The 18,151-nt window shown below is 38.1% G+C and overlaps 1 protein-coding gene across 1 annotated transcript in view; it reads right to left on the bottom strand.

The window, feature by feature from the left end:
- Positions 1-12,144, bottom strand: part of LOC149562504 (TMV resistance protein N-like) — a 35,880-nt gene extending 23,736 nt beyond the window's left edge. Inside the window, exon 1 of the mRNA XM_089827990.1 lies at positions 11,609-12,144. Within this exon, the coding sequence (XP_089684116.1) occupies positions 11,609-12,144 (536 nt within the window). The remainder of the gene's footprint in view (positions 1-11,608) is intronic.
- Positions 12,145-18,151: the final 6,007 nt, after the last annotated feature.

Here is an 18,151-nt window from a genome sequence, read left to right as displayed (position 1 = left end):
GATGTAGTAACCATATGACTAGAAATAAAGATTTGTTTGTTAGCTTGGATGATTCTGTAAAATCTAAAGTAAAACTAGGAAATGATAGTAAAGTCTCTGTAATGGGAAAAGGTGTTATAAATGTCTTGACAAAAAATGGAGGAAAAAGATATATTCCTAATGTGTATTTTGTGCTTGGATTAAAACACAATCTCATGAGTGTTGGTCAACTAGTACAAAAGGGTTACAAAGTTTCTTTTGATAATGATGTTTGCACAATATTGGATAGAAATCCTAGTGGTAGGTTAATTGCAAGAGTCAACATGACACAAAATCGAATGTTCCCCCTCCAGATTCATTGCATTCAAGGAGGAAAAGAAGTTAGTTTCAAGACAGTATACTCAGATCAGTCGTGGCTATGGCATTTGAGGTATGGTCATCTTCATTTTGATGCTTTAAGCTTATTACAAAAGAAGAATATGGTGAAAGGATTGCCTCAAATATTGAAACCACCAAGTTCATGTGAAAGTTGTATTTTGGCAAAATAACATAGAGAAAGCTTCCCAGTAGGAGGTTCATATAGAGCAAGAGCACCATTGGAATTAGTTCACACTGATATATGTGGACCTATGCAAACTCCATCTTTAGGAGGAAGTATATATTTCCTAACATTTATTGATGATTTTAGCAGGAAGATTTGGATATACTTTCTCAAACAAAAAAGTGAAGCTTTTGAAAAGTTCAAGGAGTTCAAAAATTTGGAAGAAAAACAAAGTGGTCACTACATCAAGGTATTGCGATCTGATAGAGGTGGTGAATTCAGTTCTAATGATTTTCTAGAATTTTACAGATTTCATGGAATTATGAAGCAGTTTACCACAAGGTACACACCACAACAAAATGGTGTAGCAGAAAGGAAGAACATAACCATAATGGAAATGGCAAGGAGTATGTTGAAGGCCAAAAATCTATCCAATGAGTTTTGGGTAGAAGCAGTAGCATGTGCTGTATACATTTTGAATAGGAGTCCTACAAAGAGTGTTAAGAACACAATTCCACAAGAAGCATGGAATGGTAAGAAACATACAGTATCTCATTTTAGAGTTTTTGGCTGTGTTGCTTATTCATTAGTTCCATCTGAATTGAGAAAAAAATTGGATGATAGAAGTGAAAAATGCATCTTTATTGGTTATAGTGAAGAATCAAAGGCTTATAGATTGTATAATCTCGTTTCAAAGAAATTGATCATTAGTAGGGATGTTAAATTTGAAGAAGAAGATTCATGGCATGAAAATGATAACAAACAAGTCACAAGAGGAGCACCAATATTACAAGGTGATGATGAATTAAAGGAACAAGGGACTCAATCAACACCCAATACTCCACCAAGGAACTTTGTGCAAGGTGCCTCACCTCCAAGTTCAAATGTAAGTGATAAATCTGATTCAACATTCTCAACACTAGGTTACAAAGGTAAGAAGACAAGAAGCTTAAAAGAAATATATGATCAAGAAGAAGAGAATGTAGATATTTACTCAAATTTTTCTTTATTTTCTTGTGATCCATTGTATTTTGATGAAGCAATTAAAGAAGATAAATGGATCAAGGCAATGGATGAAGAAATTGACTCTATTGAAAGAAATAACACATGGGAATTAATGGATTTACCTAAAGGAAAAGAATGTATAGGAGTCAAATGGGTTTACAAAACTAAATTTGATGAAAAAGGTGAAATTGTTAAGCACAAGGCAAGACTAGTTGCTAAAGGTTTTTCACAACAATATGGAGTTGATTATAATGAAACATTTGCTCCAGTTGCTAGACTTGACACAGTTCGAACTATTTTAGCAATAGCAGCACAAAATGATTGGAAAGTGTATCAAATGGATGTAAAATCAGCTTTTTTGAATGGTTTTCTTGATGAAGAGGTATATATTAAACAAGCACCTGGTTATGAGGTTAGTGGGCATGAAAACAAGGTATATAAACTAAACAAGGCACTTTATGGTTTGAAACAAGCTCCTAGGGCTTGGTATAAGAGGATTGATTCATACATGATAAGTAATCAATTCAATAGAAGTAACAATGAGCCCACGTTATATGTTAAGACTAATAAGGAAGGTCAGATTTTGATTATATGCTTGTATGTTGATGACTTGATATTCACTGGAAATCTATCAGTAGACATGTTCAAGTCAGAAATGATGAAAGAATTTGAAATGACAGATTTGGGATTGATGAGATATTTCTTAGGTATTGAAGTTATTCTATGTGACAAAGGTATCTTCATTTGTCAATCCAAGTATATAAAGGATGTTTTAAAGAGATTTAAAATGATGAATTGCAATCCAGTGTCAACTCCAGTTGCAACAAGAACAAAACTTAGCAAGGAAGAAAAGGGCTCAAATGTTGATCCAACTATGTTTAAAAGACTTGTTGGAAGTTTAATGTATATGACAGCTACAAGGCTAGACATCATGTATAGTGTCAGTTTAATCTCAAGGTTCATGGAATCACCACAAAATTCTCATTGGCAAGTTGGAAAAAGGATATTGAGATATATTGCAGGAACAATGGGATATGGAATCCTATATTGCAAAGCTAACAATTTTGGTTTGATTGGTTATACTGACAGTGATTTTGCAGGAAGCATTGATGACAGGAAGAGCAATTCTAGATATATCTTTCACCTTGGATCAAGAGTTGTATCATGGGCATCAAAGAAGCAACCTATAGTGACAATCTCATCAGCTGAAGCAGAATATGTAGTTGCCACTTCCACAGCATGTCAAGCAGTATGGATGCGTCGAATTTTGCTTGATCTTCACCATCATCAGGAGGAACCAACGCCAATTCTTTGTGATAACAAATCAGCAATAGCATTATCTAAAAATCATGTATTTCATAAGAGGAGAAAACATATTGATACAAGGTACCGCTTCATCAGAGAATTGGTCAATAATGGAGAAATCCACCTTGAGTTCTGCAAATCTGAAGATCAATTGGCAGATATTTTCACTAAGGCATTACCAAAGAATAACTTTGAATATCTGGGAGAGAAATTGGGTATTACTGATGCAAAAATTGTTAATGACAAAAATTAAGGGGGAGTGTTGGCGGTAGTTAGTAATTTCTGTCATTAAAAGCAGACAACCAACCCAACTCAGCCGTCCACAATCAACACTCCAGCCCACAACTCAGCCGTCTATCCACCGTCCATAATAAATTACATAGTAGATACTCTGTCGTTCCAGCCGCTCATGTTTTTAATATATGTAATATTATATTTAATATAGTGTAACATGTGTAAAATGTGTTGTGTGTAGAGAGTTCTCATACCCTCTATAAATAGAGGCCTTATGTAATGCATTTGTGCAAGGCAGTAAGGCAATAAAATCAGTATTATTTCTGTGTATTTCTCTTTCTCTTTGCCTTCAATGTAGATGTCGATGCAAATGGCGGCATAACTTCCTCAAAGGCCTTGCCACTCCCAAACATACACTGGAAGAAGTGAAGGAAAGGAAAGATCTGATCAGACTGGTTGCTAATAAATGAAGAGCAGAGAATGCGTGAATGCGTGAACGAGAGAGAGGGGAGTGAGCAAATAAATGAAGAGTTGTTGATAGCTCGGTCAATGAGGGGATGCGGGGCCCGACTCACACCAAGTCCTGCACGCCATTTCCAATTTTCCAAGCCCATTCAAAGATGTGAGAAAATCGAGAACAAGCCGGAGGAATAACGTGTTAGAGGTAGGCGAAGAAAATTAAATAATGTTTTAGCGCTGGAAGAGTCGTTGGTGTTCGAGTCAATCAGCTAATTTTCTATGGAGGGACCCGAATATGTCTCATTCACTGCATTTGTTAATTAGAATAAATTCAGAAGAATAGTTTTTTTTGTTAGTTGAAAAGTATGTTAACTGTATATTTTGATAATTATATATAAGTAGTTGTCAATGAGGGAGAATCAGAAGTGGTTCAATGAGGTAGTGTAAGAAATTATAGAAGTGGCTGTCAATGAGGGAGGTTGAATAAATTTTTAATAAATAAAATAATATGGTCTATTATATTTTTTCATTCTTAAATAGATATCACTTTTAAAGATAAGAAAGGAGTAAATTTTAATTAATTAAAAGATGACCATAATTTAAACTCTTATCTAGAAGTTTTTCTTAATGAGGAGCAGTAAATTTTTTTTTTATTAATTAAAAATATGATAAATTGTATATTTTGATATTCTCCATAAAAGTCACTTTTAATGAGGGAGAGTGAAGCACATGGGTGAAATACCCCACAAAAGTGACATCAGACAATAGAGAACATGCGGTAGAAATACTTAATGGGTATGCTGAGGCTCTACAAGCTTTGTTTAAGGGTGCTCTTCCTTCTCCCTTCGTTAGTACAAGATTTGCTAGAATGGGACACCAAAAAGATGTTGGATCCATTATGGAGGTGTTTATTATTGTTGATCTTCTATAATTTGAAATTATGTGTGTGTGTGTGTGTGTGTGTGTGTGTGTGCATTGTTTAGCATGAATAATTTGAAATATATATATATATATATATATATATATATATATATATATATATATATATATATATATATATATATATATATATATAGTTTAAAGGTCTTCTAAACAAGTACACCAATTTCATTCATATATTGGAACTAATTAGAAAATTCTACAATATTAAAATGGACAAAGTGTATGGTACTTTGTTGAAAAGATGTTAGTCCCAAATTATGAAGACTGAATTAATGGATGAGTTTTAGAAAGAGGTCAATCCATTGCAAATCATCAATATTGTGGGAATTTGTACAAAAATAATTTGATGAAGGAGCTTCGATCTTAGATTTGTGGACTTATGGTTTGCACAGTTGGGGATGTGATCGGGGCACATTAAGGAACCTTGTCCTAAGTGCACATAAAGTTTGGAGTAACCATCTTGGATTTAGATCCTTTTTGGTGGTTTTTGGTTGTGTAGTCCTAATTTAGTGGAAGACCTTGGAGATTATATTCGTGAGCTTTGATCCTTGGGAGTTGGCTCATGCACTCTTAGATTTGGATCATGGGATGGCACATGGATCTATGCCTAATGGTATGTACTTTGATGTTTTCAAATGTGTGAGTTATGCATAGTAAACTTGGTGTCTATCCTAAGTATTTAGTTATTTCATGTATTTAATATCTATTGCCAAGTTGACTTGTGTCTTGAAGATTTACTTAATGAGAGTGTTTCTTTAATGTCACTTGCTAGGCTGACTTGTGGCTTGAGGGTTCATTCGATCAGAATGTTTATTTAATGTAACTTGCTAAGCTGATTTGTGGCTTTGTTTAGTATAAGTAGAGGGTCTTGTCTTGTCTTGAGTCATTATTCATTCAACATGGAGAAGATGAGTAGCTGAGAGGAGTGAAGTTTAGTAGAGTTGGTGGCTAAGTGTGGATTTGGAAATTAAAAAGATTATTGATGGCTGTGATGAACCTCCTTATAGCAATATCGTGAGAATGCTCGAAATAACAGAATACAAAGTGATAGCAGAACTCAGAATGAATCTACTGATCGCAGGCCACTTCGAGGGGGTAACCTCCTTTGAGCAAGCTCAATACAATAAATTCGTCCGTGCCCATCAAGGGCCTCAACCTATTCTTATATACTGAGTACGATCTAGAAAAGTAATACTACCTATGCATGTGGGATAATAAAATATACTCACGGGACGACTTACAAAGCATATGCGTCCAACAACACTACTCTAACAAAATAAACAAAAGGAACACACAGGTTCCTAACATCCCCTCTCCCTTAGAAAAAAGCTTTGTCCTCAAAGCTTAAGGTGTGGAAATTGTTGTTGAATCTGAAGAAGGGGTTCCCAGGTAGCATCCTCTGGTTGCATGCCATGCCACTGAATCAAGACCTCAGAGATGGAGCGAGAGCGAAGCTGGCGAGTGCGCTGGTCAATGATTGCCACCGGCTCCAGGATAATGGATCCTTCCGTATCCATTTCAGGGAGAGTAGTTTGTGCTCTGACAGTGGTACCCAGAACTTTCTTTAGACAAGAAACATGAAAGACTGGATGAATGCGGGAAGAAGGAGGAAGTTCCAGTTTATAAGCAACTGAACCAATCTTCTGCAGAACCTTATAAGGCCCATAAAATTTTGGGGCCAGCTTATGACGCCCTTTCAGCTTTAGGGAGGATTGTTTGTATGGCTGTAGACGAAGAAAAACCATATCCCCAACTTGAAATGAGCGCTCAGAACGGTGTTGATCTGCTTGCTGTTTCATCCGATTACGGGCCATGTGAAGATTATCCTGTAAGGTACGAAGAATCTGATCCCTGCTGCGGAGAACTATGTCAACTGCCTGGACTGGTGAGCTGTTGGGAGTGTAGGGAAGGAGCACTGGAGGTGCCTGACCATAGACTGCTTCATATGGAGTCATTTTAGAGGCAGTGTGGTAAGAGGTATTGTACCACCATTCAGCTAAAGGGAGCCACTTGGCCCACTGATGTTGCTGTTCGGAAGTGAAGCAACGAAGATAAGTTTTCAAGCATTTATTGACAATTTCAGTTTGACCATCAGTTTGTGGGTGATAGCCCGAACTCATCTTCAGTTTGGTGCCAGTTTTCTGAAACAGTTCAGTCCAAAAATGACTGGTAAAAGTTGCATCACGATCAGAGACAATGGAAGAAGGGAGTCCATGAAGACGAAATATCTGGTCCATGAAGATTTGTGCAACAGAGGAGGCAGTATAGGGGTGGCTGAGGGCACAAAAATGACTATATTTCGAGAGACGATCAACCACAACCAAGATCACTGTCTTGCCACCGGATTTAGGAAGCCCTTCAATGAAATCCATAGAAATATCAGTCCAAATCCGTGTAGGGATGGGCAATGGTTCGAGCAAGCCAGGAAGGAGGGTCGTTTCACCCTTGTGGCGTTGGCAAGTATCACATTCAGCCACCATCTGTTGAATCGTCTGTTTCATCCCTTTCCAAAAGAAGTTTCTCCTTGCTCGCTCATAAGTTTTGAGGAAGCCTGAGTGCCCTGCTGAAGGAGAAGCATGGAGTTCATAAAAAATAGCCTGATGTAGAGCTGGGTTCTGAGGAAGCACTAGCCGACCCTTGTATCGAAGAGAAGCACCATCCCAAGAGTAATGTGGTATAGCAGAAGGATTATTGGCTAGCTGGTGAATGATTTGAGATAAAGAAGAGTCACTGTCATAGCCCTGCTGAACAGACGCTAACCAATTGGGAATGGGCATAGAAATAGCGGAAAGGGAAGCTTGATTATCAAATGTGCGAGAAAGAGCATCTGCCACAATATTCTCCTTACCCTTCTTGTAGGTGATCTCATAATCATACCCCATGAGTTTGCTGACCCATTTCTGTTGTGTAGGAGAGGAGACCCGTTGTTCCAGGAAGTATTTCAGACTTTGGTGATCGGTTCTGATGCAAAAATGACTCCCTAAGAGGTATGGCCGCCACTTCTGTACAGCATGCAAAATAGCCATCATTTCTTTTTCATAAGTAGAGAGGGCTAGATTCTTACCAGAGAGGGCTTTGCTAGTGAACGCAATAGGATGGTCATCTTGCAGGAGAACAGCACCCAATCCATTGCCGCAAGCATCACTCTCAATAGTGAAGGGTTTGGAAAAATCTGGCATTGCGAGAACAGGTGTACTGCACATAGCCTGTTTCAGTTGTTCAAATGCAGTCTCAGCAACAGGGGTCCAGGAGAAGGCATCCTTTTTTAACAGAGCTGTCAATGGTGCTGCAATTTTCCCGTAATCTTTGACAAACTTGCGGTAGTAGCCAGTCAACCCCAAAAAACCCCGAAGGCTCTTGAGAGTTTTAGGATGCGGCCAAGTTTTCATGGCATCTATTTTTGTAGGATCCACCCGCACTCCATGGTGTGCAACAATATGCCCGAGATACTCCACTTCCTCCTGGCCAAACACACATTTAGATAGTTTTGCACAGAGTTGATGATCAGAGAGAAGTTGCAAGACAAGCTCCAGATGATGGAGATGCTCAGCCCAAGTTTTGCTATATATGAGGATATCATCAAAGAAGACCAGAATGAATTTCCGGAGGTATGGTCGAAATATGTTATTCATCACTGCCTGAAATGTTGAAGGAGCATTCGTGAGGCCAAAGGGCATGACTAAAAATTCATAGTGACCATCATGTGTGCGGAAGGCAGTTTTAGGTATATCCTCCTCATTAACCCGAATTTGATGATACCCAGAACGAAGATCTAACTTGGAGAAAAAATGAGTCCCATGAAGTTCATCAAGAAGTTCATCAACAACTGGAATGGGAAACTTGTCCTTTATAGTGAGATGATTAAGTGCTCGAAAATCAATGCAGAGTCGCCATGACCCATCTTTTTTGCAAACAAGCAGAACTGGAGAAGAAAAGGAACTGGTACTAGGGCGAATAATACCTTGCTTCAGTAAGTCACGGACAAGTATCTCGATTTCGGTCTTCTGATGAAATGGGTAGCGGTAGGGCCTGATGTTGGGCGGAACACTGCCAGGAAGGAGCTGAATACGGTGGTCCTCTGGACGAGAAGGAGGTAATCCCACAGGTTCAGCAAATACACCAGAATACTTGTCCAAAATGTGTTGGAGATCGGCAGGAGTGCTAGAGACTGCTGATGGCGGCATCTGAATGGAATGGAGCTGAGCGATGACACCATGTGAATTCTTCTTAAGAAGTTTTTCCATACGGTGTGAACTGATGATGCTGAGAGACCCTGGTTGTAAGCCTTTCAAAGTGTGTTGGTGCCCCTCGGCTGAAAACTGCATCCAAAGTTCAGCAAAATCTTAGAGAATGGGGCCAAGAGTGCGTAACCATTGGGCACCCAAAACCACATCACAGCCACCTAGGGGTAAGGCAAACATGTTAGAGCGCATGTTATAATCGCCAATAGAGAGACGCACATTGCGACATTTCCCTTTACAAGGTAAAGTGCCCCCATTGGCAATCATGACTTCAAAGCTAGAGCAGGGATGGATAAAGCAATCAGCCTGTTTGGCTATTCGTGGATCAATGAAGTTATGAGTGCTACCAGAATCAATGAGTATAGTAAGAGGGATCTTCTTGAAGAAACCCTGGACCCGCATGGTTTGTGGAGTAGTGACTCCTGCCAAAGCATGGACAGATATCTCTGGTGGAGCTTCTGGTGAAGGAGGTTCAGGCTGGTGAGGCTCAACCTCATCATCCACTGTGTCTTGAGCATCTACATATTCTTCCAGTTCCGGTGGAGAATCCACATCCAAGAGATAGAGCTTTTGCTGAACACATCTATGGCCCCGAGACCATTTCTCATCACAATTATAACAAAGCCCTTTGTCTCGCCTGACTCGCATCTCTGTTTCAGACAAGTGCTTGATTGGAGTAGTTCTGGGAGCTGGTATGACTGGAGGGTTGTGAGAACCTGTATTTCTGAATGGAACAAAATTAGATCTGGAGCGTTGTAGAGCACTAATCTTGTCTTCCGCTAACTTAGCCAACCCAAGGGCTTCCATCATTGTAGTAGGTCGAAACATTTTGACTTCTGAGCGAAGTGCATCCTTCAGACCACTGACAAAACAACTACGGAAGAATTCATCAGACAAGCCCTCTGTGTGATTAGCTAATTTTTCAAACTCTGTCTGGTATTCTCTTACAGTGCCTGTTTGACGCAGTTTAGTGAGTGCTCCTGTGAAATCATCAAAGGAACTAGGGCCAAAGCGCTCCAAAATGAGGGTGCACAAGTCTCTCCATGTTGGGCCTACATTAGCCTTGATGTACCAACGGAACCATTGAAGAGCTTCATGTTCCAAATGAAAAGATGCAAGGGGGACTTTGTGGTTATCCAAAGTATTATGCAAGCTGAAATACTGCTCTGCCCTATAGATCCATCTAGTTGGATCAGAACCATCGAAGCGGGGAAAATCAAGCTTTGGTCCACGGAAATTGCCAGAAGAGGACCCAGTATCTCCTGAATAGTTTCGGCTCATGGCTGACTGCTGAAAGTTAAGACCCAGAATTTTGTCATCCAGATCTTGAAGTTTGGTTTTGAGGGATGCCATTTCCTCTTCCATGATTTTTGCTCCTGTACGCGTAACAACCATAAAGCAAGGTTTTTTTTTTGTTTTTTTTTTTTGGAATGGGTAGAAGATGAAAAACAAAAACTTTTTTAGTTACGGCAAACTTGGATTTGGGTAAAACTCAGATAGGAAATGGGTGTTCGACGGGTGGTGGGAGACTATCTGGGGACAAGGGAAACAGAAAAATGAGGGTTTCAAGGGTAGGGAGGCGAAATGAGGCGAACAGTCCAAGAGGGATAAGTGAGCAAAATGAGGAATTGAATCTTGTGGCTCAGTTTGGTGGCGATTGGATGAGAGGTGAAAAAGATAGGGCAAACCCTAAAATTAGATAAATGAGGGATTTAGGGCTTTGATATGTAAAATTTGGGGTTGGGTTGCCAAGGAAGGAAGTATGCGAAATGATATTGCAGACGTTTTGCGGAAGTATGAGCAGAAACAGAAAGCAAACAAGGAAGCTACGACAGAACAACTGAAAAGAGTTATTGCAATAACAAGAGATATTAGAAGTGAGAGGAACCTGAAGGCCACGACAGAAAAAAAATTTGATGTAATTTCCACCCAGCGAGCCCAAGAGAGTGCTCTGATACCAGATGTGATGAACCTCCTTATAGCAATATCGTGAGAATGCTCGAAATAACAGAATACAAAGTGATAGCAGAACTCAGAATGAATCTACTGATCGCAGGCCACTTCGAGGGGGTAACCTCCTTTGAGCAAGCTCAATACAATAAATTCGTCCGTGCCCATCAAGGGCCTCAACCTATTCTTATATACTGAGTACGATCTAGAAAAGTAATACTACCTATGCATGTGGGATAATAAAATATACTCACGGGACGACTTACAAAGCATATGCGTCCAACAACACTACTCTAACAAAATAAACAGAAGGAACACACAGGTTCCTAACAATGGCTTGCGAGCACAAGTTCATATTCTTCTTGGGGTCTCTACTATAATGTAGTCTAAGCTAGCTAGAGTTTGGATCTTGCAAGGTCTTGCATAATTGTTTATTGTAATTGTTTTGTATTTGATGATAACCCAAAAGGCCTTAGAACTAGGCATGTTGGATGCAAATTGTATGATTTGATTATGAGTATTGACATTTATTTTATCTTTCATTTGTGTGGGGCTTGGACATTTTATTTGGAGATTGTCCTCCCTTACGCTACATCAATTACAAATCATCAATATTGTGGGAATTCACAAAGAAATTATTTGATGCTATTTGTGAAATTGGGAAAACCTTATGTTAAAAATGGGTGCATCTATTTTGAGAAAATGTTGAAGACTGCTAGTCACCTTTGATAAAAGGCAAGACTGAAATATGTATTGTATTTGAATTGTTGTAGAGGGTATGATAGATTGTACCTGGTTTTGAATTTGAAATATTGATGAACCATATATCTGAAAAGTATTCTTCTACAACTAACCAGCACATTGACTAGATACCCATATATCTGAAAAGTATTCTTATGTGTATTGGTACAAAATAGCCGCTAAATACAGAAATAAAAATTGTGCAACTTACTCATTCTCCTTGACACTGTATCCTTTACGAAATGTAACTTGTTGCACCGCTCTGCTCCAATCCTGCAGCTTTTCTGAAGAGTACCTTCCGCTTGCTTCAAGCTTGATGAAATCGTCCGTGTAGATTCCCTTTCCCCACCGGATGTCACCGATATCAACGTTGTAGAAGACTGGAATTATTGTGTTGCCAGTTTCGATCATGTAGGACAACTCGGCCAAACACCAAGTAGATTCTGCATATTTGGGGGAAAGTATGGCAATGTGAAGGAAAGAAGTGGTCATGGCATCTTGTATCTCAACGGGTATGGAATCGCCAAGGTCGAGCTCTGGTTCATCCAGGAATACTTGGAGGCCCATGGGTTTCAGGGTATCGTAGATAGAAGTGGCCAGTGTATGTTTCGAGTCAGGGCCGCGATGGTTGATGAAAACATCGCAGGGTGCCCTTTTCCTTTTCTTGCTTGGGTCTGAAGACGATGCAGATGTAGATGCAAATGGCGGCACAACTTCCGCAAAGGCGTTGCCACTCTCAGTCGCCATCGCCAAGCAAATGAAGCTAAAAAGAAGGAGCCGAAGGAAAGGTGATCAGGTCTGATCAGACTGATTGTTAAGAGCAGAGAATGCGTAAACGAGAGAGAGGGGTGAGGATGGAAGAGAATGGTAAAGTAGCGAGCAAATAAATAATGTGGATATTGCGCGTGAAGAGTTGTTGATAACCCGGTCAATGAGGGAGGTTAAGAAGCCCATTCAAAGATGACGTGAGAAAATTGAGAACAAATCGTAGGAATAACGTGTAAATTGCGAGATTTGAGGTAGGCGGAAGAAATTAAATAATATCGATGCGTCGGTGCTCGAGTCAATCGGCTAATTTTCTATGGAGGGACCAGAATATGTCTCCTTCACTGCATTTGTTAATTAGAATAAATTCAGAAAACTAGTTATTTCTAATTAGTTGAAAAGTATGGTTAACTGTCCATTTTGATAATTATATAGAAGTAGCTGTCAATGAGGGAGAGCGAGAACATTATATAGAAGTGGTTCCCGATGAGGGAGTGTAAGAAATAATAAAAGTGGCTGTCAATGAGGGAGGTGGAATAATTTTTTAATGAATTAAAAATATGGTCTATTATATATTTTCATTCTTAAATGGATGTCACTTTTAAAGATAAAAGGGGAGTAAGTTTTTAATTAATTAAAAGACAACCATAATTTGATTTCTTATATAGAAGTTTTTCCTAGTGGGGAGTAGTAAATAATTTTTTAATTAATTAAAAATATGATAAATTTTATATTTTGATATTTTCCATAGAAATCACCTCTAATAGGGGAGAGTGAAGCACATGGGTGAAGGATTCCACAAAACTAACATCAGACAATAGAGAATACACAGTAGAAATAATGTGCTTATGACACTTAATGTGCAAGTGGAGGCTCTATGAGATTTGCTTAAGGGTGCCCCTGTTTCTCCCTCTATTAGTACAATATTTGCTAGAATGGGGCGCCAAAAAGATGTTGGATCCATTATGGAGGCATCTATTGTTGTTGGTAACACAAGGAAATACACTCTTCTAGGCCCCATGACCACACTTAAGAGCAAAGATAAAGGGATGAATATGGTGGATAGTATAGTCAATAAGGTTAGGAGTATTAGTGATTATCTTATTAGAAATAAAATAGAGTTACTTAGTTAATTGTAGGTTATTTGGGTTTTTTCCCCTTATTCTGGCTATTTTGCATGTCATTTGGTTGGCATTTTATGTGTTGTTGGTTATAGATTATTATTTTTTGATACTTTTACATTGTGGATTTGGGGTTTCTGGTCCATGTAGAACTAGTTTCCCTTTAATCAAAACCATAATATATAGTCTCAAATACAAAATACTCTAGATATTATCATATTGCATCATGTCATATTAAAAAACATCATCATACAAATATGAGAAAAGAAGTAAGCAACAACATAGTCTCATCGACTAACGTGCCATGACATTGGCAACCAAAATCATGTATTGTCATTCAATGCATCTCATCATGCAAATAGTCATAAAATAACACAAGATTCTATCTTGGATCAAAATAATCATGGAGCAAAGTTCAATCATGGGAGGCACTACACCCTTTGGACATTGTATATATATTTTTTCAAAGGAAATATTTAACATGTAAAATATTTGTTCTATATGAGTTGCAGATGGTGTGTAGAGAACCTAGGGATGGTTGGTTTGAGGAGTCTCACTCTCTAATATGGTGTTTAGAAAACCTTAAAAGTATTATGCATATTTTTGATATTTGATTATGATTATGATTATGATATTTAATATTTGACAAAAATACTTATTGGAATTGATCAATAATGAGGAAAAATTTAAAGGCTCGTCAAAATAGGGAGTCCTTGAGCATCAATTTTTTTGAAGATTTAAACAAATAAAGAAAGTAGGGGAAAACACAAAAAAAAATAAAGACAAAAATTACATACAACTAATTCTTTGATATAATTCCATTCATTACAAAGTTATTGTCTACTATATTTATATAGAAGAATTTTAAGGATGTCATTTTTAGAAAAGAGATACAAATCCCTTCCATTATTTTAGGATAAAGAGTTTTTAAGGAAGTCAAATATTACAATAATATGAGACATTTATTTGTAGGTGAAATTTTCTTTTGGCAAAACAACTTATTTATCATAACTTAAGATCCTAGATACATTTCGTGACACATCAAAGAGGTTCTCTCTTAAAGTGCTTTTCATAGAGACAACAAATGTTATTTAGGTACCTCACTTTGTCATTGATGAAAACACACCTCTATTTACAAATGTTCTCTGACGTTATTCATTCCAATTTCTTTGACAAGCCAACTCAGCTCTAATTTTATTCATTACAATTTCTTTGCCAAGCCAACTCAAGTCATGTGTATAATCTCTCCCACTATAACATGAAAAAAAAGGGAATAATTATATCTTTAACAACCCATAAATACTACTTGTGAACTTGTTGATAATGTTTCATCTATATATATATATATATATATACCACATCTATATTGTTGACAAGGTTCATCTTTTTTCTATACCAACTTGCCTATAATCTTCCCAAAGTCAAGTGAGAGTGCGATTATTTTGTATTTGGACTTCCATACAATAAGATAGATGACGATATGACCCCAAAATTGGGGATTTTAAAAAATAGTAAGACGAACTTTAAAATGTTAGTCATGGAGGTCATTGAGCCTAATTTCTTGGAGACATGTGGCAGCCTTATTGACTCCTATAATGGGTCTACATAGGGAAGTTTGAATCCGGTTTTGTGTGAAATCTTAGATAATAGATGTGAGGGTCCTGGACAAGATGAAACTACTAAAGATGGCGGGCCTTCTTAGTCAATAGAGGTTAGTTGCAGTAGTTAATGATGGTCTAGAGATGAGAGAAGGAAATGATGGTCTAGAGATAGAGAGGATTGGTCGATGTGGTCACTGCTGGGTGTTTAGTGTATGATTGAATAAGAAGAGATGATTCTTAAATATCATATATTATGAGAAAAATTAAGTTTGGAAAATTTAACTTAACTTTGACTATTTAACATTTTTATGTAGGAATCAAGCTTATTGTGAGATGTTTAAGTCTTCGAAAGAAATTTCTCTTCTTTTCTCTTGTAAAACAGTTTTAGTGCGCTAGATGTCTCCAAGAGTTTTGGTGATCATAGAGAATTGTGGCAATGTATGGCAATGAACTGCACACTCATGGTGACTTAAGAGATTGCCATGGTTTTCGATAGGGAGTTAGGAATCAATATATCAAAAAACTAGCCCTTGTTCAACATTTGCAAGATTCAATTCCAACCCAAGAACAATTCAAGGATGGGGACCAAAATATGAACTCTAGTGACAGGGATCAGAACGCATGTAGAATCCGACATTCTTAGTGTATTCAAAGAAGCTTGGATGGTATAGGGGAAAAAATTGTTCCTCAAAAAGTGTAGGACTCTGAGTGCACTGACAACCACGTCGATGGTAAGGGGACATCATTTATTCTTAATTGTGGTATTCATCCTGATCCTATGCATACCAACGGACAGCAAGCTCCACCCACGATTCTTGCACCAAATCACTCTTTTAGTAAAGAGCTAGACAGAGATTGTAGCTCATACATGCAATTTTATGCAAAAGGAGCGAGTAAACTAATATTGGATATCCTTCAGTGAGGACCTAAAATAGTAAATGGGGCAATGAATGATACTATTGAATTTCTCCTATGTAACTTGTGTTTGGGTGGCAACAATAACTCCATCTTGCCACTATGGCAAGTAGTTATTCCTTGCCACTCATGCTATGAAGGTTTTCATGAACAAGAGATGCATTCACTCTTTCATGGTTGAACAAGACATACATGTTGTTCTCAAACAATATAGTTTGATGTAATGACCCGTATCAATAGGCCACTAAAAAAACCCTAAATTTAATACACTAGTAAAATATATTGCTGAAATAAGGAAATAATAGGGCCAATGTATTCATTCAATGATAACCAAAAGTTTTTACAAATGGTATGGCGATTTTTAGCACTGAAATATTATGACATGGCACATTACAGGAAAACCCTAATTGGCTGTATACAATTGAGAACTTGTTACAACTATAAACTAAAATGAAGAATCTAGATTTGATCCAATGCTGGAGACTGACTGCTAAAGATGATATGGTTCAAGTGCAACTCCACTGGAAACTCCAAATCAGCAATTAAGCACAAGTGAAAGGACTAAAATATCCTTCCAATAGCTACAATAATTCAGGTGATCTTTCACATGCTCAAAATTGCGTACCAATTGAGCGTTTTCGTTCTCAATGGCCAATTGTGACTACTTGCAAAAACCCTAGGCTCCACAATGCACATAAGCAAAAATCAATAATAAAACTCGATGATAGGCAATGAGCCCTCAATGCCTATTTATTCTTTTTTCCTTGAAAGGCCGGCCTCCTTTTTAATTTTTTTCTCCACTTCTTCCAGCAACCTCTAGAAGATTTTTAATTTAATTTATAAAGTTACCTTGACTTTATAATTAACTCCAAAAAAAATGGGACATTATAGGTCCGCCCCTCCTAAAATTGCTTGGCCTCAAGCAATCTTAATGTTGGATGCTACAAAATCACTTCTCCCTCCCAAGTAGCATCTTCAACAGGTAAATCTTTCCACTTAACTAGATACTCTCTGATTACTCTCCTGCAAGGCTGCTTCTCTCTACTATCCAGAATGGATTCTGGCACTAAGATCAATTTCCCCTCATCATCCAAGGGAGGTAATACTATAGAAGGCATCACATTCTGACCCAATGCCTTTTTGAGACACGATACATGAAACACATTGTGCACTCTACTATCTGTGGGAAGCTCCAACTCATAAGCCACCTCACCGACTCATTTGATGATCCTAAATGGTCCATAATAGCATGGCTTGAGTTTCTCTACACCACTCTTCTTGAGAGTGGACTGCTTATATGGCTGCAACATGAGGTAAACCATATCATTTACCTCAAAACTACGCTCAGTTCTCTTCTTGTCTGCATATTGCTTTTGCTAGTTTTGAGCTCTAGCAATGTTCTCTCTGAGAGTAGCAACTATATCCTTACTTTCCTGTAATAGTTCACCTACATGGGATACTTGACTGTCTCTCAATAACAAATCTAAGAAACTACGTGCCTCATAACTGTAAAGTGCCACAAAGGGTGTCATTTGTATAGTCATATGATATGTAGTATTGTAACAATACTCACAGAGATATATCCATCTGACCCAAGCTCACTGTTGATCTGCCACATTATTCCTCAAATACCCTTTCACCCATTTGTTTACAATCTTTGTTTGACCATCAGTCTGTGGGTGATAACTGGTACTAGGTGTAAGCTCAGTGCCACACAGCTGAAATATCTCTTGCCAAAAGTGACTCATGAAGTGGTTGTCCCTATCACTCACAATGCTCTGAGGCAAACCATGTAATCTAAAAATCTCCCTAAAGAAGACCTCTGCCACCTAAGTCGCTAAGTATGTAGTAGTGATAGGGAAGAAGTGAGCATATTTTGTTAGCCTATCCACCACCACATAGATATAATCGCGCCCCTGGGCCCTGGGAAAGCTCGTAATAAAATCCATAGAGATGCACTCCCACTTCCTATCAAGAATAGGAAGTGGCTGTAGGAGCTTTGCTGGATAAGTGTGCTCTTGTTTGTTCTGCTGGCAAACATGACACTCTCGCACATACTGCAAAACATCAGCCTTAAGTCTTTTCCAAGTGAACCATTCCCGTACTAACCTGTAAGTCTTGAAATACCCAGGATGGCCTGCTGTAGGTGAATTACGAAATGCTCTCAAAATCAATTGCTTCACTTTCGATCCTGGGACTAAGTAAATCCTATTCTTGTAAATGATCAAATTATCTATGAGAGTGTATCTGGTGTTGATTATTGTTCCCTCCACTATAGTAGAAGCCCACATGTCTTTGGCATATTCTGCTACAATCAAGTGTCACCAATCCTATAATATCTGAATCATAGAA

Source organism: Cupressus sempervirens, chromosome 4, assembly GCF_028749045.1.
Source record: "Cupressus sempervirens isolate cs-2001-9-10 chromosome 4, ASM2874904v1, whole genome shotgun sequence".
NCBI classification, from domain to species: Eukaryota; Viridiplantae; Streptophyta; class Pinopsida; order Cupressales; family Cupressaceae; genus Cupressus; species Cupressus sempervirens.
The sequence above is the reverse complement of the archived record's forward strand: the minus strand, read 5'-3'. Positions and strand labels throughout refer to the sequence as shown.